Here is a 14,006-nt window from a genome sequence, read left to right as displayed (position 1 = left end):
TGGCGTGACCGCGCACCTGTTATAAACAGAACATACGTCAGCCGTACTCGACACTCCTGCCGCGATAACTGAACATCGCGTGGCCGCGCACCTGTTATAAACAGAACATACGTCAGCCGTACTCGACCGTGTCCTCCTCGACACTCCTGCCGCGGTTACTGAACATGGCGTGTCCCCGCACCTGTTATAAACAGATCATACGTCAGCCGTACTCGACCGTGTCCTCCTCGACACTCCTGCCGCGGTTACTGAACATGGCGTGACGCGCACCTGTCATAAACAGAACATACGTCAGCCGTGCTCGACCGTGTCCTCCTCGACACTCCTGCCGCGGTTACTGAACATGGCGTGACCGCGCACCTGTTATAAACAGAACATACGTCAGCTGTACTCGACAGTTCCGACACTCCTGCCGCGGTTACTAAACATGGCGTGACCGCGCACCTGTAGATAAAATACGCATCCAGAAGTCATAGCTGTGGAACCTATGTGAGTTCCGTATCCTCCAAGTCCTAAGCCACATCCCAAGAGCTTAGCTAGACTGTTCCGAAAAAAAAACTCTGACGGTGATTATATGTTCAAACTGGGACATCAAAACATTCAACGTTTTACAGAACCAGTCCGCTGAGCACCTTGCCAGCACCAGGCCCTCGCCTAGTATCAGCCGCCCTCGACCAGTGCCCCTACCCAATACGAGCAGCCCTCCGCTGAGCCCTCACACTGCAGCCCACTGAGTCTCCCTCCCCCAGTACCTGCCAGTGACCCCAGTTCACCTACCTGCAGTCCGCTGAGCACCAGGTGACCCTCTCCCAGGTGTCTGTGCGGCTCGGGCCGCGGCACGGTGTCCTGAACCACAGCCACGATGGGCGACAGCAGCAGCTGCAGCCGCGTCTCCCAGTACGACTTGGACATCTCGAACCCGATCCGCTCCAGGGTCAGCGTCGGACACGGAGGGTCGCCCGGCGCGCAGTTCTGGAAATGAACGGCAACCGACGTGTGATGAGCACGGGTTTCAGCGAACTAAGTTGGAGAAGTGAAAAACGGAGGTGCCACATACTCGTAGGTCAAAAACATTTTATTATTTTTGCGATTGCTGTGACAGTACGAACTACATTCCAGTTAAAATATTTTGATTCAATAAGCATTTGTCACAAGATGCGCCGAAGATTCACAGTCCTCCACAGTCCTTGAACTGTTTACTGTCTGTGAAACATGAAATTATTTATTATGCCCAAAGGATCAGTAGCTCAGCATATCTCCCAGCCGCATAGGGCTTTCAGATTACCCAACTCAGCGCTCACATAAATTCACCACCTTACGATCCACACTGACAAGTTTCAAAGCTTCTAGCCTCTCCGGCGTCTCACCTTCATCAGGTGCCCTCTAATATCATGCATGGTGACGGCCACGGTGACTTTGAACGGCCGGAACTTGCGCGGGTCGAAGGGCTGCAGTTTGTCGGGCGGCGAGCCGGTGGGGGCGGCCGGCGGAGACATCGACTCGCCCGAGGCGGAGCCGGAGCCGGAGCCGGCCGGAGGACCGTCCCGCCAGCACGCCATGTCCGTGAACGCCTCGTACACGCCGAATATGTTGTCCTGTTGACGGTGAAAGGGAGGACGTGGTGAGTTGGGTCTTATGAAATTAGGGCCAGAGAATATTGACGGGCTGGAAGTTCGACGGTTTATACGCATATCAGCTGCCACAAAAGCACATGCCAGAATGATTGAACAGCCCACCACACTTGCATCGTATTCTGACTTGTATGTACTTATATTTCAATATCGAGCGGTCAATGACAATATAACGGAAAATAGTATTATAACAAAGTCACCAAAATTAGAGGAGCAATCCAGAATCCTCACTGACCAGACTTCCACACAAACGCTATGATATGCAGGTAATCACCATGGTGATTCTGCATACAAATAGCACCAGGTAAACAAGCATCGAGCCGCAATACGTCACCTTGAAGTTGATAATGTTATCGACGAGGGCGCCGTATACGAACAGTTCGGAGGGCCCCAGCTCCAGATCGACGCTGATGTGGTCGGGGGCCAGGCTGTCCGGACAAAAGTCATCCCGCGTAACCGGCTGCCGGAACGAGAGAGGCATGGAGAGTCAGACAGTCAGGCTGGGGAGAGATCGTGGCTTGGAGAGTTGGGCGACTTATTACTATAGAAGACTATCCAACAGTTCGGTTGAACATTGAAAAGAACTGGGAACTGGGAAAATGCCAAGTCTTCCAGCTAGCTGTACTTTGACAGTTTACTTATGATTGTCGTCAGCTTAAATAGATATCCATAAGAAACTTTTGACGGTCAAACAAACAAGCATTTAAGCAATACCCAATCCTCGAGCCACGGACAACTCATGACGAGCGTGAACGTCTTTCTCATGATATCTTTCGCCCACCACCTGAGCCAGCCCCAAGTCTCCATACCGCTCCGGTATCCAGCGGCGACATTTTCCGTTTGGGCGCGCGCAGCGGCGACAGCAGGATGGCCTCCTTGTCCGGTGTGGGTATGTCTGCCTGCGGTGACGGGCCGAACGGCGGCATTGGGTGGTAGGTGTAACCGATACGCAGAGAGAGGACCGGCACCCGCCAGCAGTCCACCCAGCCGGAGCTGAAAGGATAGGAAGTCGGGTCAGATACTGAATAGGGACACATCGGAGAACAATACATACCAGTTAATTGACAAGATCAGAGCACAATCAACAGTGCAATTAATGGATAAAATCATAGGGCGTACTCTGAAAACGTTGTCATACAGCTGGTGCCAATTCGTGTTGCACCATACTCGAAGCATAACACCAGTTTTGGGGCGACTAACGGAGCGAGCGAGGGGTGAGTCTTGCACGTGCGAAATTTCAAGGGGGTACCTCCAACTGACTTGTGCACGGCACCTTACTGACCGGTTTCTAGCGATGTGCCAAATTTGAGCACAATCGGCCCAGCCGTTCTCGAGATCTGGGAGCGGCACCCTGCACGTGCGCACGTGCAAAATAGGTCCCAACTGACTTGTGCACGGCACCCTACTAACTGGTCCCTAACCGTGTACCAAATTTGACCGCCATCGGTCCAGCCGTTCTCGAGATCTGGAAACGACCCCTGCACGTGCGCACGTGCAGCAGCACCCCAACTCTGGCACATGGATATGCAGTGCCTAAGTGGGTGCCTACCTACATGCCAACTTTCAGCGCAATCGGCCAAGTAGTTACCGAGATATTGCAACAATTACAAAAGTGACACCTCTTCGTTTTGCACGTGGCACGTGCATAAGGGGTCACCCACATGCATCGGGAATAGTCCAATACTTGGTAGAAGGAATGAAGCTACCCTACAAAAATTACCGCATGTAAATCGGTCAAGTGGTTGCTGAGATATAAGCCTCGCAAAAGCGTCCGCACGGCCGGCCGGCCGGCCGGCCGCTCATACTCAGAAATTTCCGTTAATCTAAGGAAAGACTACGCTCGCTTCGCTCGCTCCGTAATTACATTCCAGATTCATGGCTATAAATGGCAAACACTTAATATGTCGAAATCTACCGGGTGAGCTGATTTATCAAAAACAATCTCAGAAGTCAGAACAATACGGAAAAGCCTGCTAGCCATGCTCCTCTCACCTGGGTTTGCAGAGGTTCTTCCACCGAACAGTGCCGCCCTCTGACCGAGCCGTCGTCTGTTCAACTCCGTCCGAGCCGGGGGCGGAGCCGGGCGTCCCAGCCGCGTCCGCCGCCGCCGCCGCCCCGGTAGCCGAAGTGGAGGCGCTGGTGACGGTGGTGGCAGCGGTACCGGCCGGCGCGCCCGGCGTGTACGTACCGCCATCCCGGCCGCTGACCAGGCCGTTTGAGGCTAATGAGAGGAGCACCGCGCGGCTGGCACGGACCTCCGGTAGCCACATGAGCAGCTCCAGACATTCGGCCTGTGGGAAACAACAGAACAGACCATCAGCCTGTCAAAACAGCCACAGCCACATCAGCAGCTCCAGACACTCGGCCTGTCGGAAACAACAGGATCTGTCAGTAACAAAAATAGCAGCAGCCACATCTGACCAGCAGCTTTAGAGACTCGGCCTGTCGGCGATAAGAACAACAGCTACAACTCCAGACACTCGACCGAACTCGATCGAACATATGTTAGAGCAGGCTGGAAGAGAAATACAGCAATGCTAAACGTCGGGTAACCGGCATAAAAGACGATCAAATAAGGCGTAACCAACAACTGTAATGAAGTAGATAGAGAAGATTGAAGAAAGTGTAAGACAATATGAATAATCACGCTGGTTTCAAAGTCCGGAGGGCTGATATGTATGAAGCTGAGTGATAACTAACCTCGACTCTGAAGAGGAACGGCACCGTCTCTGGCAGGAAGTCGGTGAACGGCAGGTCGAACCCCAGGTCCAGCATGTCACCGCACACAGCCAGGTGCGCTGAGAGACACACACGGGAAAGAACGGTCAGCGACCTGCCGTCAAACACAGCAGCTGCTTTGCAGGCGCTGACACAGATGAGAGCGGAAAGGAAATGTCTTAAAACTCGCACACAGCCCAGCCTTTTGAGACAGTGCAGCTTGAGGTGGTGTCTCATTACTGGACTTCAACTGTAGCGCTTTGTTATCAAGCTGTCGCAACTTTTCATAGGTCCAGCCGTGAGCCGGGCGCTCTTTCGTCTGCATTTACCGTAACGCAACCCCGTTCCCTCCACTGCCTTCACTTCAACCCCTCCCCCTCACCCTGAAGCCCAGCTCCACACCACGTCCGTACCGTTCTCTGGCGACTGAGACGAACAATCGATCCAGTTGCCGGCATTGGTGAGCGTGATCAGCTCAAACTCCTTAAATAGCATCTGGAAGCTCCAGGTGCACGGGGCGAACCGCAGCAGGTCGGGAGGCTGGGAGCTTGACCAGTCGTCCAGTAGATCTGTAATGATGCCGAGAAGGGTGTCAGGTAGGGCCAGAGACCCGAGAATCAGAGCGAACCGTGCTGTTCTGGTTCTAAGTCACCTTACAGGCTACTAAGGCCGGGTGTTCAAACACATTGCCCTTTTTTGCTCGATATACTAGCAGTTTTCAGTGCACTTACCAGTGAGGAAGTATTTATGAGCGTAGACGAAGTAGGCGGTGGTCTTGCAGAAGGTCAAGGAGAAGGTCCAGTCGCACTTTTCGTTCCAGTAGATCGGGTAGTGCATGGACACGTTGAACTCCAGACTCTCGCATTCCAGCAGGTTCCGGTACTAAGAGAAACAAAGAATCAAGCACGTGACTAAATCTGCACTTATGAGCAGACGCGTAAAATTACTACGCCCAAAACTGAGCAAAGAACAAAACAGATGGAAATGCCCTTAGACCGATCCGTAACACTTGAAATCTAACAAATAAAATGTGACAAGACGCCACAAGAATCAAACCGATTTCCGCACGAATCGGTTTGACGATCCGAGTCGTGGTACTATCCCCGGCAGACTTTTTTGACTGCCTATCAGTTATATTGGTCAGGCCTGTGTTCTCACGGTATTCTGCGGTCATGACTGGTGCTCTGATTATCCGACTGAGCCTATTTTCATCGTCAGAACTCTAACCGCCACACTGAGAAGTATGTTCACAGCCAGACAAGTTAGTCTCGCCCCAACAAACTGATAGTCTGCTGTCAGACTACTGTTCTGACTGTGTCAGATGAGTCCGTCTTTACCGTCAGACTGGTGGTGGCGTCCAGGTGCAGCAGCTGTCCGATAACCCGGTTACAGCAGCCCGTCTCCCCAACCACCAGACTGGTTAGTCTGTTATCAGACTGTGAGTCTGATGAGTCTCCTTACCGTAAGACTGGTGGTGGCGTCCAGGTGCAGCAGCTGTCCAATAACCCGGTTACAGCAGCCCGTCTCCCCAACCACCAGACTGGTTAGTCTGCTGTCAGACTGTGAGTCTGACTAGTCTCCTTACCGTGAGACTAGTGGTGGCGTCTAGGTGCAGCAGCTGTCCGATGACCCGGTTACAGCAGCCCGTCTCGCCCACCACCCACGGCACGGTAATCTCCATGTACGAGCCGGGACCCAGGTTCATGTGGATCGCGCTCGTCTCCTGAGGGGGAGAGAGGTGGGTCAGTGAAGTCAGGTCAGTGGGGTCAAGTCAGTGGGGTCAGGTTAGATGGAATTGCCGGCAAGAGGGTGCTGGCTGACAGATATGCTATGGCTGTCTGCGAAAGTAATGCCGTCAGAAGTAGAACAGACAACGACAGCTACGTACCAGATCTCTTATAACCATGCCTGCACAAAATACAAGTCAAGACGCCTCAATTATTCGCCACAAACGAAGTCGAATCCTCCCATTCTCGGCATTCATAACGGCAGCCCACAAAATTAATCCCAGACTAGACAGAAACTCGTCTGTATGTATGGCAGCCCAAGCACCAACGCTAATTGGACTCAACAGAAACATGAGCCAGGATCGATACAACCGGAACCCGCTAAAAGGGCTCTAATCAGCCGGAAACTAAAGGCTAACTATTCTCTGCACCATGCTCGTCGTGATTAAATGTTCGGTACATACATATGCTCTGGTTGTCTCATCTAACTCCGTCTCGTCCCACAACTCAACAAATTTCAGCACCCATCATGCGCACGTGTCCATACCTGGTTCTTGGTGAACAGCACATCCATGGTGGCGTCGAAGAGGGTGCTGACGCGGACGTCCAGCGCCTGGTGGAGGCGGCGCTGGCCGGGTCGGGCCGGCGGTGTCACCCGCTGCGGCTCGTACGAGGTCGGAAAGAAGAACCGGAAGAGCGAGTCCCGCTGCCGGTCTGCCCACGGTCCGTAGCTGAAGTCGGTACCGCGGCCGCACTGCGGGAACAGACAGCATAGGGGGAGGGGTGGGAATTGCCGCAAAAGGTAGCAGCATATTTCGAGAGCGATAGCCAATAGCAAGATTAAAGTTTGAGTGGTAGTAAGCAATGGCCTTTAAAGGTGAGAGAGCTCGGAGTAGCATACAAAGTTGAAAAATCTTTCCATCCCATCTTCCCCTCTTCGTATCCCACTCTTCTCTTCCCATTATACTCCCCTCTCTCAGTCACACCCCCTCTAGTCTCTACCTCATTATACCTATCTACCTCTACCTATCCTATCTACCTCTATCTACCTCCCTGCTCGACCTCCGATCTCACCTTGACCTCAATACCACAGACGGGCGGTGGCGACTCGCACGGGTCACCGTTGGCCAGCCGCTCGGTCTCCGTCTCCTCAATACCATCGGGTACCCAGCCGGGTACGTCCATGTACGCGTAAATGTCCACGTTATTGGACTGAAGTACCACGAATCCCTCGCCCATGTAGCGCGGCGGATCGTCCCGACGGCCCGTGTAGCTGCGAGACGGAGCCATGATCACCTGCACGGGGAAGTGGAATACGGTTATGGTGAGGGCGAAAAAGTCGGGTGATATCGGGTTTGAATTATGCCTGGCCGTAAGGGGCCGTGGAAGGAAGAATGATGGTCAGGTGGGAACGAGGACGCTATATTATGAATATGGTGCATGACATGGCTTGGGAAATTATGGGGAGTAAAACTAAGAAAGGTTAGTGCGACCAAACGGGAGTCACACTATAACGGGGCAGGGTCATGTTGAATCAATGATGGTAAGGCTGGGTTAGACTGTGATGTGGGTTGTATTATAGGATTGAACGGATAAAGCACAAAATATCTGATTTACATCGGAACGAACAATGCCTCAAGCATACATAAACAGGAATAAATAAAGCAATCCCCAAGACATGCTTCAGTTCGCATGGCTCGCCACAATAAGTGTGTCATTGGAGTTTGTGTCGAAGTCAGCATAGCACTGTAGCGAAGCAGAACATTTCCAATTAAAAGCGCCGATGTAACAATACGACACCGACGGCCGTCGCCGATCGTTCTCCTACTCTGGAGACGGCTACCATCGACCGTTCGATACCTCGCTGGTGAACAACAGGCAATCATTGGGTCGATCGTATCACTCCGGTACCGACAAACATCGGGATGGCAGACGTCCCATACCAGTGAATTATTCGTACGGCCGGATACATGGGACCAGCAACTGAGTGAAAGTGACAGATGTGGGGTCGTTATCGTGTTATGGCGGAGCAATAAGAAAAATAAGCAGCTGAATCAGAAGTCAAATATGACGCAAATGTGTATCATGATGCCTAATCTGCTGTCGTCCTCATAATGTACCCGTGATGTATCGCACTTAATGTAAAAAAAGTCAAAAACTAAGGCACTTAGTTATGAAGTGCAGCTTCAACGTTATGTTCTTTCCGGACAATTAAAATAATGAGCAGCCTATCTAGTGCCTCAAAAAGCCACACCATTCGCTCAAATTCTAAAGCGCCACCATGCCCCACTGAAATCAGTTCAGGCATTTCGGTCCGTAACTTTATCGTACACCGTTGAGTTACCGGACATGAAATAGAGCCCACAGAATCTGGGAGTGGGCGAACCACAGCCACCACAGCCGCAGGCGACCACCGTCCCAGGCTCGGCGGGTGTGGTCGATATCATGACATAGCCGGGGACGATGCGGGTGGTAGGAGCGGGTTTAGCCGCTGATGTGGTGAACGGGGGCGTGTGCATAGGTGCGAACTTATTATGTGTGCATTACGTGGGGAGTAAAAAAAATCAGAGATGTGATTAAGAGGACGCCCCAACGTAGTATTGCTCCACATGTGAGAGGGTAAAAGATTCTAAATCAAACTTTTCTTTCAGCTTAGAAAGCAGTTTATGAAGTTGAAGATCAAAAGATATGACCGCGTATTACCACATAGGATGCGTGGTAATCCGTCGATCAGCGATTGAAGGACTGTACTTCGTATGCATTTATCGATAAATCGTTAGATACTTCCATAAAAGAATCAGCAATATCCATAAAATTATTCAAATGGCAGGCTCATATAAGCGCACTGCCTCGCAAATAACCGCGCAAATTCTGCTCACCATGTGCAAAATCACACCGCGGTACCATTTAATTAGCACAGCGCAAACACAGCTGTACATATCACCGTTCCATGCTTCCATCCTCAGGAAACTGAAATCCTTCTCCTCCACGCCGCAACCCCCTCCGGGCTGGACAGGCAACTTTATCTCATGCGGGCTGCTCCCTTGGAGCGGCACCGCTGCTCCCGAGGGAGCGCACCCCGTAGCCGGGTGCAGTGAGTGCCTTGGGGCTGGGTGGCCTGTCCTCTGGACGGGCTCAGCCCCGGCGACTCACTAGGGTGCCTGCCCAGACCAATGTCTCCCCCTAATTCCTATCATCCTTCCGGCTCTGCAATGGTCTTGTCGACCGAAAGGGCCTAACCCAACAAAACAAACACAGCTGTACGAGAATGGCGACGTTCAGCGTTCGTTCGGCAGGGCAGAGTCTGGGGCCTGGGCACAGGTGGTCTGGGACGCGTACCAGCCGGGTTTGACGAGTGGCTTTGAAATCGATCCCCATACCGGCCCCCCGGCGGGACAGGGGCACCTGACCGCCGCTGGCACTCCATCCCTCCCCCCCCCCCCCCAGGGCCCGGGGAAAGTTCAGTGGGGACCCGCCTCCGCTCATTCGAGGCCGGAATATTTCAGCAGCGTGAGGAATACTAATTAGGCAGCCCGTTGGAGCGGCCGTAAAACAATTTGTTGGGGCAAGACCAGGAAGGGAAGTCATCATGGAGAATTCCTGGGACATATGCATTGCAGGTCGGGAAAGGAAGCTCAATTCACTATGTTAGAAATAAGTAGTTTGTCTTGTCATGCTGTCAGCTGAATATCATTTGCATTGGACTCACTTAGCACGAACTCTGAGAACATTCACCCGAGGCTGTAAATCAGACAAGCTAGCGCAATCGGCAGTTCCCAGAGCAGGGAAGAATTTCACTTGCCTTGAAGTTTTCGGCCGTCATTTTGACGTAGTGCATGAAGAGGTCGTACTGCGAGGCGGAGGGTTTGGTCGAGTACAGACACTTGGCCTCCTCCACCGAGACGATCAGCGTGGTGGGCACCAGGCGGTTACCGAACACCACTCGGCCCTGAGAATGGACGGGCGGGTCTGTCAGTGGCGTACATACGAACACATAGATGAAGATACATTTCTAATGGACAGAAATCCGATTACTCTGGGATGCTACAAACAGAACCACGTCTTAACACTTCCTGTAATATACATGAAAATTTTGATAAGAGGCTGTAAATCGCCAATTACTGAAGGAACGGAAAAATATGCATGTTATGAGCCACGAGATATTGAAGCTTGCTGATCTAATTTACGTCCGTTGTAGCGCTTCACTGAGCGGCAACTGCGTAACTATGCATAATAAAAAATGCATGTAAAATATCCATCAAAACGTCCTATTTCACTAATCATATTTCGTCCATGGCTCACCGTAGATATATCCGCCTTGATGACCGGCACCAGGTCTCTCCAGCTGCGGTACGGGTCCAGGGCGGCCACCTCGGCGTCTGTGGGCGGCGGAGAGCCGCCCCCGCCCCCGCCCTTATCGGGCGGCTCCTCCGAGTCGCCGCCGTCCCCGTCCGGGCCCAGCAGCAGCTGCTCCAGGCCGAACAGACGCTCCAGCCGCGAGTACACCCACGAGCGGTTGTACAGGTGTAGCTCCAGACCGTTCAGGACCACGAACAGACGTGTGTCACGGCTGGAGAGGTCTGCAAGGCGGGATGATAGCGTCAGTCGAACGCAACACAGAACGGATCCATGATTGGGGTAAAAGGGTACAGCCCCATTCGCGGAAAATAGCGGAATGGAAAGAATAAAGATGCAAGAGAACTACGAAAGATGAAGGAAACCAAAATAGTTAGAACAATCGACTTCACTGTTGAATGCGTTTTATCGAATTGTCATTTCCAAGGACTTCCTGTGGCATGAAATCTTACACAAATATTACTCGCAGAATCCCCATTAAACTGATGATGCCATTGAACATCTATCCTCTCCTTTCCTCTCCTCTCCCCGCGCCGTCACGGACCTGAGGCCTCCTTGGGCACGTAGACGCGCCACCAGCGGAAGATGAAGAAGCCGTCCTGCACGCGCACCGTGCTGTCGGTCGTGATGTAGGCCAGGTCGCGGAACATCACCTTGCCCGAGAGCACCGAGAACGAAAACGAGCCTGCCACCCAGGGCACAGAACGAATTGTGAGCAAGAGAATCGGGGAACGGGAGAGATTTGAGATTGGTTTACGGGTGAGCGTGTTTCAACAGTTGATGTCGCAATGTTTCTTTGTTACGATTTGCACTAGTCCGGTGTCCACTTACTGCCAGCGACAGATTTATCAGCTTTCCGATCCATATTCCGAAACAGCATGATAGTGACAAAAAACACACACATCAAACATAACTACTAATGTTTACAAAGCATGACAGACAAACTCGCTAAGCAAAAAGCATCACACGAGTCTGGTTAAATATTTGAGAACCGGTATTCATGTATGTCAACCAGGCTGCAACTCAACATGCAGTATCCCCGCCATCCTTCCATTCAGCACCAACAGCTGCACTCACCGACTTTGAAGTAGGCATTCTGGTCGATAAACCTATTAACGATGCTGGTGACGATGAGCCCAAACAGCCGCGAGTTGTAGAACGTGATGTAGATGACCCAGACGGCGACGACCAGCAGCGAGATGATGAGGAAGGCGAAGTTGCTGTCGAACGTCAGATCCTTGACGCCCACAGTGGTGTTGGCGTTCCATCGCGCCGCGTTCGGACTGTCATCCGCAACGGTTACGTTCATCCTGGCTTCTGACGGCGCTGTCAGTCACCTGCGGGGAAGCGCAATAGTCGCTGTGTGTAATTCACATCACCATCTGACAATACTTGTGTTACACCGGTTCGCGATAGCCACCAGTGTGGACTGAATTTGTGGGGTCACGTGGTCACTATCTGAGAACGAGGCCAGCCATGACAGCTGGTGGCGGTGACAGGCAAACGGCCTATGGTGGGGAGAGTGGGGTAGCTGGAATCGCACCAAAACTACCGCGTAAACCGCTCCACACTGCTGGCAAACAGCGCACCGGCATTGGGGACGATGTTTATAAACAGTGAAAGGGTTCGCTATAGTGATGCAAGAGTTTGGCGACCGAAAGGTTCAAGTCCAGATCCGACGGAGCTCGTGAGATCCGAGAAAGGCCGGGCTGGGTCCAAGTTCGGCGATGATAATGCATTGTAGAGATAAGTCGCTGGGTTGGATACCCGGACTAGGCATTGGATAATCAATAACCACGTCGATTTACACCATAACCATTCAATAATTCCGAGTTTGCGCTTATCGGGGCCCGTTTTGCTTCGATAAATTATGCACCTCTGTTTTCCACCAAACGCAAGCGTGTGCGGAGACGGCCCGAGTCACCTATTTACGTCTCGCCGGCTCCGATACGCGCAACGGGTCACTGTCATTGTAGTGACCTTGAATCTCGGAGTGTCGACAAAGCACGCCCTAATCGCTCCGGGGGAGGGGGGGGGGGAGTCTCTGCACGACGCACAGACAAGCGCAGTGCACGCGGCAGAGCTTGGAAGGTTTCCTGCCTACTAAATCGACTCTACTGCTGGGAGCCTCGTCAATAGTTCGACGAACAATAAAATATTTGATGTGGTAACCAGCCGAGCTAAGACGGGCGGGGGACACAATGTTATTCATTATCTGATAATTGACAAAAAAACAATCAAACTTCAATGATGAGCGACATTAACAGCACAATCATATAGACGCTTCGATAAAAAGCAAGCAATCTTCCAAGCTAAATATACATCGAAGCCAATAGATTAATACCCCAATTTAATGCCGTTCAAAATAAACAGGATGTCTACCAGTAATGAAGTGTAAAGCAAAACAAATTCCTTATACGACCAGCCCACACATTACGTGACTTTTTAGGTACCTACATCGCAAGTAGGCAAAGCACAGACAGGCCTAATAAATGATTAATGATAATATGCGATGTTAATGGAAGCCACGCCCTAATCGTCCGGCACTGCCGCTGAGTTCAAGTAAATCATCTAGCAGCCAAAATGATTCAGGAGAGAACCATGTTATCCATGTGTTACAGCCTGGATGTGGGCCAATATCACGCAATAGCAGCAGTCAACTACCAGTGATCCACAGCTGATCACAGAAAGCCGGTCGCGGAAGATGTCGCCTGCGGAACGTTTACTTATGGCGTGTTGATACGGTGTATTATTGGCATGTAGTTGGCTTAGAGGCGACGCACATTGATTGTTTGTGTTGGCATGATCATTTCGCTCCCTCTGAAGCCATCAGAGCACTTGACATCGGAAAGGTTTGGAGCTCACCAAATACGACAGCTTAACGGAAACCGAGCCGATTAACCGTTCAATATCTGCTTGGGCGGATCGGTATAAGGAAAATGCATTGTCAGGAGAAGTGACTCGGTCATCTCTTCTCGAAAGATCGCTTCTGGTTGGAGATTCTAATAATATGTCAAACAACGTGTCTCAGTCTGATACCCAAAAGTTGTCGACTTCACTAATTCATCAGGCATTGTCCGAACTCATTAAGGACGACTTCCACAAAACAGCTCGTAAAGAGGCAGCATCCCGCCGAGGCAAGTCTTCATTAGCGAGTTTAATGGCGTGGCGCCAGCCAACAGCGACTGTTTGCCCAGCAACACCCACCGTCCCCGCGAGTCGTTATACTTCGTACAGTGCGGGATAAGAGGATCCCTGCCGCGAGAGTGGTTAGAGAGTAATGTCTCACACGTCACATCCGAGTGCTACTATTAATGCACGAGTCTTTCCTTTAAGCGGCACAAAGCGGGGGTCATTTTACAAGAATCAGTTTCCGATTCGCGGACTTTATCGTCCAGTTGCATTACTGACTTATCGAATAATTAGTGTTATTTTTTCATATAAGGATTTCTCGAATGAATTTAGCTCGAATGTTCAAATAAACGCTCCAACTGAGCCAGAGCCCATGTTAAGTAGAGCGAAGGTTCCAATTTCCGGCCCCTATCGTCTGATCGGGAAACCGTGAGGTGTGAGC

The 14,006-nt window shown here is 51.6% G+C and overlaps 1 protein-coding gene across 3 annotated transcripts in view; it reads right to left on the bottom strand.

Moving 5' to 3' along the window:
- The window catches only part of LOC122370308 (transmembrane protein KIAA1109-like), a 104,078-nt gene that overhangs the window by 84,910 nt on the left and 5,162 nt on the right, over positions 1-14,006 (bottom strand). For 2 of the 3 annotated variants that reach the window (XM_043345784.1, XM_043345785.1), the window contains exons 2-16: positions 11,510-11,769; positions 10,977-11,117; positions 10,379-10,656; positions 9,879-10,025; positions 7,151-7,372; positions 6,624-6,830; positions 5,935-6,072; positions 5,081-5,231; positions 4,763-4,918; positions 4,332-4,429; positions 3,624-3,922; positions 2,441-2,624; positions 1,966-2,091; positions 1,368-1,595; positions 778-972 (exon numbers count right to left, since the gene is read on the bottom strand). In XM_043345784.1, the coding sequence (XP_043201719.1) occupies positions 778-972; positions 1,368-1,595; positions 1,966-2,091; positions 2,441-2,624; positions 3,624-3,922; positions 4,332-4,429; positions 4,763-4,918; positions 5,081-5,231; positions 5,935-6,072; positions 6,624-6,830; positions 7,151-7,372; positions 9,879-10,025; positions 10,379-10,656; positions 10,977-11,117; positions 11,510-11,741 (2,802 nt within the window). In that variant the 5' untranslated portion in view covers positions 11,742-11,769. Of the gene's footprint in view, positions 1-777; positions 973-1,367; positions 1,596-1,965; positions 2,092-2,440; positions 2,625-3,623; positions 3,923-4,331; positions 4,430-4,762; positions 4,919-5,080; positions 5,232-5,686; positions 5,757-5,934; positions 6,073-6,623; positions 6,831-7,150; positions 7,373-9,878; positions 10,026-10,378; positions 10,657-10,976; positions 11,118-11,509; positions 11,770-14,006 lie in introns of those variants that run through there. The other variant, XM_043345786.1, reaches the window with a different exon arrangement.

The sequence above is a fragment of the Amphibalanus amphitrite genome, unplaced genomic scaffold (assembly GCF_019059575.1).
Source record: "Amphibalanus amphitrite isolate SeventyFive unplaced genomic scaffold, NRLGWU_Aamphi_draft 001121F_arrow, whole genome shotgun sequence".
Classification (NCBI taxonomy): domain Eukaryota; kingdom Metazoa; phylum Arthropoda; class Thecostraca; order Balanomorpha; family Balanidae; genus Amphibalanus; species Amphibalanus amphitrite.
The sequence above is the reverse complement of the archived record's forward strand: the minus strand, read 5'-3'. Positions and strand labels throughout refer to the sequence as shown.